The sequence below is a fragment of the Rosa rugosa genome, chromosome 3 (genome assembly GCF_958449725.1).
Source record: "Rosa rugosa chromosome 3, drRosRugo1.1, whole genome shotgun sequence".
NCBI lineage: Eukaryota > Viridiplantae > Streptophyta > Magnoliopsida > Rosales > Rosaceae > Rosa > Rosa rugosa.
The window spans coordinates 31222384-31232442 of record NC_084822.1 but is presented as its reverse complement, the minus strand read 5'-3'; the positions used below and the strand labels follow the sequence as shown (position 1 = coordinate 31232442).

General features: G+C 32.4%; 1 protein-coding gene across 1 annotated transcript; it reads right to left on the bottom strand.

Annotated features, from left to right (window-relative positions):
- Positions 1-4195: 4195 nt before the first annotated feature.
- On the bottom strand, positions 4196-5522 carry LOC133739742 (protein MKS1-like). The gene has a single exon (XM_062167535.1). It carries the CDS (start codon positions 5191-5193, stop codon positions 4549-4551), a length of 645 nt encoding a protein of 214 aa, XP_062023519.1. The 5' UTR covers positions 5194-5522; the 3' UTR covers positions 4196-4548.
- Positions 5523-10059: the final 4537 nt, after the last annotated feature.

Sequence of the window (10059 nt, the reverse complement as noted above, 5' to 3'; positions counted from 1 at the left end):
AATTAATGGTGTCACTTGTCATGTCATCATTGCTCATTGTTCACTTAATCTGAAGGCCTGTGACATTTTACAACAGAATATACGAAATTATCATTTGATGTAACTAGTTTGTATTTTGCTAGTAAGGTGTGACATGTTGGTTATCTAAAATAACTGACAACATGAAATCACGATATCAAACCTCACTAGTAGAGAAGGGTATGGGTTTCCAAGATGCCATTGGCTGTGTAATCAAAAAATGGATAAAGAAACTGTTTTCTCTTTATCTTTTATAAACTTAAGAACTTCGAAACCTGTATGAGCATTGATCAACCCTTCTTTAATAAAATCACTTGTCCATTGTAAGTTGATTCATGTCTTGGTTTTGAGGATAACTATGGACTTCTAATAGACGTTAATTATGTTAGATAATTTTTTTATATATATAATTGGATGGAGTTAGTCGCTATGTTTCATTCTAAAAAAAAAAAAAAAAAGTTAGTTGCTATGTTTCAATGACTCTCAACGAGACTACTGTACTGTTAAACAAAAATAATTCTAGCACAAGAGTAACTTACCCTTTAGTTTGCACTTTGCACTAGTATACAAATTTATACTCATGCTTTCAATTTAAACAATTTACCACCTTGTGTTTTTGGATTTTTTGCGTGTGAGTTAACGTTAAATTTTTGATCTAAATAAATCTGTTAATTGAAATTGATAATGATGTCGGCATCTCCATATTGATGCGTGACGGACAAAAATAATTCTTTTTTTGTTTCGGGTTATAATTCTCTCTAAAAACTTAATATAAAAATGAAAAAAAGGTAAGAAAATTAAAACTCTATTTAAAGAGAAGGGTAAAGTTATATCTCATACATGTCATATTTTATGTAACATTTATCACTTTGAGAACTCATGTGGTAATTAAAAAAAGTCTTCATTAAGGTAAATAAGGTCCTCGTTTAGGTCTAAACTAGAAAAAAGTCTTCATTAAGGTAAATAAGATCATTTTTAGAGTAAACTAAGTTCTCATTTGAGTAATTAAGTTCTAAATATAGTAATTGTATGTATGTCATGTGTTAACATATTGTAGAATTTCTCTAAAGGGAAAATCATTGGACTATTTCTCCAAAAATAAATTCTTGAAATTTTATATCTGATTGATTGCATTTAAGCTCTAAACTTTTTGTATACTTTTGCTAAAATACTTACAGCCAAATTCGGGGGGTGTATTCATTTAAGAGTCTACAATATTTTTTTGTATTTTGAAAGTCTATGGGTATTCAATTGAGATTTTAAACAACCCTTTAAAATCTTGATGTATTCAATTAAGATTTAAAATTATCCATTCAAATCTGCAGATATTCAAAAGTATACGGATTTTTAAGGATTTCATTTAATGTTGGATTTTAGAGGATTTTATAGTGCTTTTTATACATATCAAAACTCAAAAACAATCCAACCACTTTCCAAGAGATTTTGATGGATTCTTTCTTACTCAAAAAATGAAGAAGCTCTTCACAAAAAAAAAAACAAGAAGAATAAACAGCTCTCAATAGTGACATTCATCCATTTTGTCTTAGACCTATCTTCCCACTATCCTCCTCTGCCTCTGCCTCTGCTCTCATCTAATAATTTTTTTATTTTTATAACTATAGCTCTGGAAGGCTTAATCCTTCTAGCTAATTAAGCTCACTTTCAATGGTATTGTTAAGATGATACATACACACATGTTTGTGTTTTTTTTAATCAAACCTGAAGCCAGATGCCGATATATATATGGGTATATATACATATATTCATCTAAAACCAGAATAGGCTGTTACATACACACAAGTTGTAAATTAGATATGAAATAAATTATATGTCATTAGTTTACTACTTTATTTTTTGTGTAACATTTTGGTTGATTAATTTTCTCTTATTATTCATATATCATTGTACATAACATAAAGAATGGTAGATTGTCATATATATATATATATATATATATACATTCTTGTCACTGATATAGCATTATAGTTGGATCCATACTTCCATTGCTTTTAAAGAAGAAGAAGAAAAAAATTATCCTACCAAAAACATCATAAGGACTTGTAAAATCTAAACAAATACTAGTAAATCAATACATTAGAATCAATCAGAGTCCATATAGAATTTAAACAATCTGTGGATTAAGTAAATCCATGGATTATAAAAACTCAAACAAAATCTTTTAAAATCTAAATTGAATACACCCCCCGAACATTAAACCGCTATTGATATCGGTGTTTGCATGAAGCTAAACATATCGTGGCTCTCCTGGTTTTGGCAGGTTTTGGTGGCATTTTCAGAGATCATTTGGGTCGGGTTCTTGGTTGTTTTGCGGGTAATCTTGGTGTCGCTACTGCTTTGGAAGCTGAGCTGCTTGCAGTCATTCATGCCATTCATCTGGCCTCACAACGAGGTTGGAATTCGATTTGGATTGAAAGTGATTCTACTTTAGTTATTCATTTTCTTTCATCGCTTAAAATGGATGTGCCATGGCGTTTTACTACTGATTGGTTTAACTGTCGAGCTACTCTGGCTGCTATGCATGTAAAAGTTTCACATATTTTTCGGGAAGGTAATAGTGTTGCTGATTGCCTAGCAAATTTTGGTGTGGATAATGTGGGAGTTCATTGGTGGGATTCATGTCCTCCTTGTGCAATTGCAGCCTATTCCCGTGATTTAAATGGTTTTCCCAACTATCGCTTCAGTTTTTGACTTAATTATCAGTGGGACATGGGGTTGATAAGTAGCTTGGCTTGCTATGCTTTTTAGTAATGGAAGTCTCCTCCGCGGATGCACCGGATCCTGTCAATTGTTGCTGTTTGACTTCCAAAGGTCTATTGTTTGTTGGTTTTTATTTTTTATTTTTTGGTGACCTTCGCAGTTCCCGTAAAAAAAAAAAAAAACATATCCAAGCTTATCACTCATCACATGTTTCTAGCTTATGGTTGTAGGATGCAAATTAATAGTCCTTTAACTTTGATGTATCGTGAAACATTTAACCAATAAAAACAGATAGTTTAACCATATAATTAATAATTGTACTAAATTAGTGGACTTACGGTTCATTCTCATCATTGATATAAAATCGATCAATTTTTTTTAGAGCAATGCTACAGACACAAAATAATTATATAAAAAAGCAATACTAAATGACATAGCGTTTGAGTTGGCGTCTTACGTGTCATGACATTCAATTTAATAATTTTCAGCAAATTTCATTGATTTTATCTAAAAAACTAATTAATAAGCAAAAAAGAAGAACGTGATTCACCAAACAACCAAATCTGCTACCGCCCTTCCTCAAACAAAACAACCACATCTGCAGAATTAAAAGAGCAAAGAAATCTAGAGAATAGCGCAAAGAAATTACATCAAATTTGGGAGACTGTATATATGATAGTACAACTATTTCTTTCTCCGTCTAACAATATGAGAATTCATATTAAATTCATTTGAAACTCATTTGAAACCCAGTAGAGATCGATCTGGCCATCAATTGAAAATCGCAATTTCTCATTTACTTCATCACTGCATATCTCTATTTCAAGCAGGATGAAACCCACCACCACTAGCAGTATATAATAAATCATTATTCAATTGCCAATGAACTAATGAATTAAGCCATACACAACTAGAATAATTTACTCTGTTTTGGTTGATGGCCTTTTCCTACAGTTTCATGTTAAAGTCTCCATGATTTAAGGGGTTGGTTTAGGGTTCTTCTTTCCTTTTGTTGTTGTTTATCATATACATTTTTTTTCTAATTAAACAACAATAACTTTTAATTATTGATCTTTCCATTTTAAAGAATAAAAATAAAATATAAGAATACATGCTAAAAATAGTTTGATGATATGGCACCTGCCACATCATTTGGTATTGATATTTGGTATAATTATTTGAGATCTCAAGCATTTTTGTTTTTTTTTTAATGCAATTAGATTATTAAACAACGATTTAATTGATATTTTACAAAAAATTATCTTTGAAAAGACAATTTACCAAATAATAGACTATGAAAACTTAAAATGAAGTTTTACCGAAAGTGTAAGGTAACAAGTTTACCAGAATTATCCAATTCAACCATTGGGATTTGGGAATCCCAGGTTATGCGAATTAAAATAAGCTAGTTAGTTATTTTCTGTGAACTGCAAAGAGCACAAATTAATAAAACAAACCGAAAACAACAATGGGAAAGGTCAACTAATATGTTTGCAAATTACACGCCAAAGAGTACGTGACAAAAAATGGTATCAAAAACAAAAGGATAATGAATGAATCATAAGATGTTTGCATCCAAGTACTGCATGATCCATCATCCTATGACCCACACTATTAAACTATCAACTAATTAATAACTTTCCAACTTGCCTCCTCACTAGTTTCATTTCTATAATTTTCTTCATCGCCAAAACTCTATCTCTGAATTTCATCGGAAAAAAAAAACTCTATCTCTGAAAAGACAAACCCAGAAAACTCTATTCTGAATAAATCTTTCATTCACTTGCAAAGAATTTGAAAAAGAAAGACAAACTATAAATCGGAAAAATTGTTGAATAAGTCAATGGACGGAGTAGGGGAAAAGAAGTTGGACGGACTAGGCATGAAGCTACCTTCTATGAAGTTCCTGTTACCATGAAGTACCGGGCTCAAATCATGGAAGAAGCTATCCGCCGCCGGAGAGAAGAAGCTTGAAGGAATCGGAGGAAGCGCACCCGGAGCTGGCGACAAGATCCCCGGAAACAAACCCCTTTGCTGCTTCACATCAGCATCACGATCACGATCATCATCATCCATGTCCATGATTCCTTCATGATCCGACGACCTAGACTGCTCCATTGTCGATTCACCACCGCCTCCATTAGTGTTTTGATCATTTCGAGGAGACGAGGAAGAACAAGAAGCAGAAGAATTGGAGCGAGGTAATCCGGTGAGGCGTTGGACGAGGTTCATGAAGTCGCTAGGGTTTGTGTGAATGATCTTCGGCGAGACTGTGTAGATTATAACCGGTTGTCGAGGCGGCTGGTGAGGCTGATTAGGTTGCGAGGGTTGAGGAACAATCGGTGGCTTCTTGATCTTGTGGGAATCTTTATGAATCTTGAGAGGTGTTGGACGTGGACCCTGGAGTTGGAGCTCTCTTCTTGGAGACTTGCCTGTTGGGTAGTCTGAAAAATCCATGATGATGATGATGAAGTAGGTCGCTAAATCGAACAAAAAGGATTGCTGATCTTCTGGGTTTATTGACGATCTTGTTGTTGTTGTGGGGATCGAAGTTTCTGTGACATGTTATTAATATTCCTAGGCAAATGGCAAATTGGGGACAGTAGGTGAGCTCATGACATCAAATATTTAAAGGGAAGAGCAAGTCAATGTAATGAAGGGGGGTTATTTAAATCCAAGAATAATGAAGGAGCTCTCTGATGATATTTGATTTGTAAACTTTGGCTACTTGTTGAGTGGTGTTATGTATTTTGGTAATGGGGGTTTTATATACTAAGGCCGGTTTCGTGGTGGGATGGTGTTTGAATTGAATTTGTCTTAATGTGGAGGGTTGGACTTGGAAGGGGTCCTGTTTGCTTCGTCAGACACAGAAATAATGACGTACTTGTAATGGCCATCTAGAGCTTATCTTCTCTAGGTTAAGGTAGGTTCATCTTTTTCCATGTCTGCTTATATACCAATATATTAAGTGTTTTGATTATTGGTTTGGCTTGGTGAAGAATTTAGTTTCTGTAACTTTTTCAGATCTCTTTGATGTTTGAGGTTTAGGGTTCGTGACCAAAAAGAAGAGCAAAAAGGCGAAAATTATTAAAACTAATTCAAAACTAATTAATAACCTTTTACTTATAAATTAGACTAAATTTTTATTAAAACTAAGAGTACCGATTTCTATTTTTTTTTTTTTTAAGAAATGACTAAATAGTGGCTCATATTCTCCGTAAAACCTACATTGTTATAATTTTCGCCATAAATGGATTAAAGATGACATCGAAGCCATAGAAAATGCAGATTATGACGAGGGAATTATTTTCATTACCTGGATTTGTTCTACAAATGGCAGGAGTTGCCGCTAAACAGTGAAAACTCGTTAGAGAATCTTGAAATTTTGAGGCTCGATATGTTGTCATCATTGATCGGATGGACAATCCATGAGCATCGATCGGTGGACTCACGTCAGCGATGAGAACACAATTGCACTAGTCCACCATGTCGGATAATGAAGATACGACCGTGTCAGGTTTGGCCTGAAAATGAATTAGTAGCTTTTGAGTTCTTTAATAGTATATTTTCGGTTCTATTTTGTCTTTTTATTTTTTTTAAACTTTCTTAATTTATTACACATTTCAAATCCTAAATAGATGCAACCAAACAATAGAAATTGCAATTAATGGAATTTTAGATTGATGGAGTTAAAGATTCCATCATTTATAAATTCCTATGGATTTTATAATTTTCTCATCCAAACGCACTCTAGTAGATTTTCAAAAGATTGTAATATTTGACTTGTTTGTTTGGACTTTTTTTTTTCTTTAGTTTGTAATATTTGACTCATAATTGAGCTTGTAATTGAGAAATTTTATTAACACATGTCTATTTACTTAATACACACACCCAAGTTTTTTTTGTCTAATATTTTCCTTAAACTTCCTTTTATACCCTTCTTATCTTATATAAAATCAATAATATAAAAATAAATAACTAACTTCAATTCTCCCATCAAGGCCTAGGACGAAGTCCCCAGCCATACCTTGCAGTTCATCAAATTCTCTCCAAAACTTTTTTTTTTTTTTTTTTTTTTTTTTTCAAATTTATATTATGGCTATGTCATTACAACCCTGAGGATTCTACCTGATTTCCCAAGTGAGTTCAAATTCTTTAGGCTAGGACACTCATTTTCATACTCCGATCTTTTAGACGTACTAGCAAGTAGACATTTTGGACTCCTTGCGATGTTTTGCAAAATTTCTTAAATTTCTCCTTACAAATTCGCTTTATTCATCGGTAAATCTTCTTCAATTCACATAGACATTAAATTCTTGGAGTTCTGAATCTCATGTTGGCAAATAGGTTAGAAGCGACATCTTGGAGACAAAGTGCCTAACTATTAGTTTCACGGCAGTATGTAATTCATCAAGAAGAATTAACTTGTTACTAATGAATTGATGACATTGATGTCGAAGAAGAGTAATGTTTGACTTCTCAATTTGCTTCTCGTCTCATCTCTATAATTTGTTTTTGTTAAGATTCTTGTTGTTGTTGTGACCTGTGAGGGTATAAAAGTATTTAAAAAATGTTCAGAAACAAAGAGTGTGTATTTAGTAAAGAGGAATGTGTGAATATAATTACTCCTTGTAATTTCTTTTTCAATTAATGAATTATGGTTTGTTTAAAAAAGAAAAGAAAAAAGGCCCACATAGTAATTTGCAATGGCAATGATACTGTCAATATTCAGTAGATCGATAATGCCATATGACTATACAAAACATTGAATTAGTTGGGAATTAATTAGGGGTGCCACACATTATTGGACATTTTCATGTTTAAATTTTAATTCTATAGGAGGTCGTCCATCCAAGGTTGACATGCTTTTCAGAAAACATATAGCTTAGCAAATTAGAAGATTTCCACTTCAAATGCTCTAGAAGCATAATTTTTAATTGCTTTTCAATTTCGAAACTTCGATCCATTTACGCACCATGCTTGCATGCATGCATGTATTCTATCTCGTTTGCATTAGATAAAAGCCGGAGTCGTTAACTTTTATTTTTTCATATCATCCATGTGTTTTGATTTAGTAAAAGATCAATTTACCTAACTACAAAATTAAAATTACAAGCAGTACTTGTTTTCTGCTTAATTATTAACACCTTACAACACTTGCATTTATGTTGAACCCTTTGACCATTATCTAAATTCTCACTCTCATATTACTCTAACAAATATACACTTCATAATATATCGTATTGAGTTATGGAGATATTTCGGTTTTTATTTATTGAGTTGTTCATATAAAACCGTATTGTGATATTTGCGGATAAGTAAATGCCATGATCTTATACGGTAAAGATTGTCATGTTAGCTAGATAGTGACAAAAATTTTATTTGAACCAAGCAACTCCGTGATATGACTTTAATTTGAACCTCATTGAAGGAGTAGTGGGCCTCGAAAGCTAGTGAAGAAAAATTCAAGATGAAGCTAGCTAGGGTGACCTTGATTTACTCGGTTACATGGTCTTGAACGACCTGGTCACAGTGGTTGAGGCTGACTGGACTGCGACTGAAGAAGAAGAAGAAGAATTTGGGATGTGCATAGTCCCAAGTCCCTATCCCTGTGCTTCTATAGTCTACCCTAGCCTGCAGTGTCGTCATACATGACCCACACATTAAAGTGCAACTTGATACAATGTTTTGCCAACCACTCCAACTAGATTACGCAAGGGTTCGTATTTATGTATTCCGAAGTTATGGAAATACCGGACAAAAGCTTGAGTAAGTTATTTGATCGGCAAATAGTGATATTTATGGTCTAGTTTTGAAGATACTTAGATATTGTATAACATAAATGCTATTTTATCTTGAATTTTGACGGTTGTCTCGAGGATAGTTGAGACCTTTGCGCTCATGGCTTCACGGAATTATAGTACAACGTTATGCAACTGTTTCCCATCCCTTCTAATTAAGTAATAAGTACACTGGTAAAAGCTACGTTTTCTGGATTGAATAATCATTACTTGTTATTACAGCTTTTTGTATAGGAATTAGAACTCAAGGAAATACTGATCGCATGCATGATGCCTAACTTTTTTGTCTGGCCCATTTCGTGATTAATTTAGTTGTCTCATGTTGAACCTAGTCATTTGTATATTTAAAAATTAGAGATATTTTTTTTTGAAAGGAAAATTAGAGATATTTTAATTAAGGTCCAATTTGCTATATCAATTTTGATCGTAGTCTGGCCACTTTTTTATTGTTAACTGTGGTCAAATTACTTTTTTCGTTTTAAATTTTGCCTCTCAAGGTAAATTAAGGAGATAAATCAAAATTTCATAATTTGGAGATTTTTTTTTTCAGTTCAAATCTTTAAACATATCATGTATACCTACATGAAATATTGAGAGGTCACTAATTCTCAAACAATACAATATATCAAAAAAGTGGGAAAAAAAAAAAACTAACTAAGACAAACTAAGAGCATCTTTAGCAATGAGTGCGACTATTTCCACCCTACTAACTACTTTCTTCACCCTACATTCTCTTCTCACCCTATGTTTATTTTTTTAATTTCAAGTTTACTTAGTTCACCCATTTATAGTACCCAAAATTTTCTTTTCCAAAGTGTGGTTTGACTCAAATTCTTTTTCTATTTGGCTTTCTCCGCATCTCTAATTTTTTTTTTTACCATAACATGAGAATGATTGAAGATTTGAGGATGATGAATGCTAAGAAAGAAAGCGTTAGGGTTTAACGATGATATAAGAGATTAAGAATGAAGTTTAAATACTTGTTCTGTATGGTGTAATAAGAAAAATAAATTGTAATTTTAACAAGATATTGTCATTTATTGTAATTTTATATCAGGATATTTTAGTCTTTCAATATATCAGAAATTTGCAGGGTGCTAAGAAAGTAATTAGTAGGGTGACAATAGTCGCACCTAATTTTAACCAAAGTAGCTAAAAAGTCATTTTAGCTAGCTACTTTAGAAATACGTCTGCACCAATTCTCTTTATATTTTAGCTAGATTTGAAGTTATATTATTATTAAATGAAGAAAAAATATATTAACTGTATTTATAAATTACATAGAATGACTTAGAATGAATGTTTTAGATTAACAAAAATAATAGAGAGTCTGATAAAGATGCTCTAGATAAAGAGTCTGCTAAAAATGTTTTAAGTAGCAACTAATGATTTTTTTTTTTTGAAGGTTTCAAAATAATCATTTAACACTTAATACTTAATAGTCTTGCCAAAATTCTAGTGTCCCAGCCAGACCGCCACTCATCACAGTCAATACATCCTTTATGAGTTGTTATGAATACAA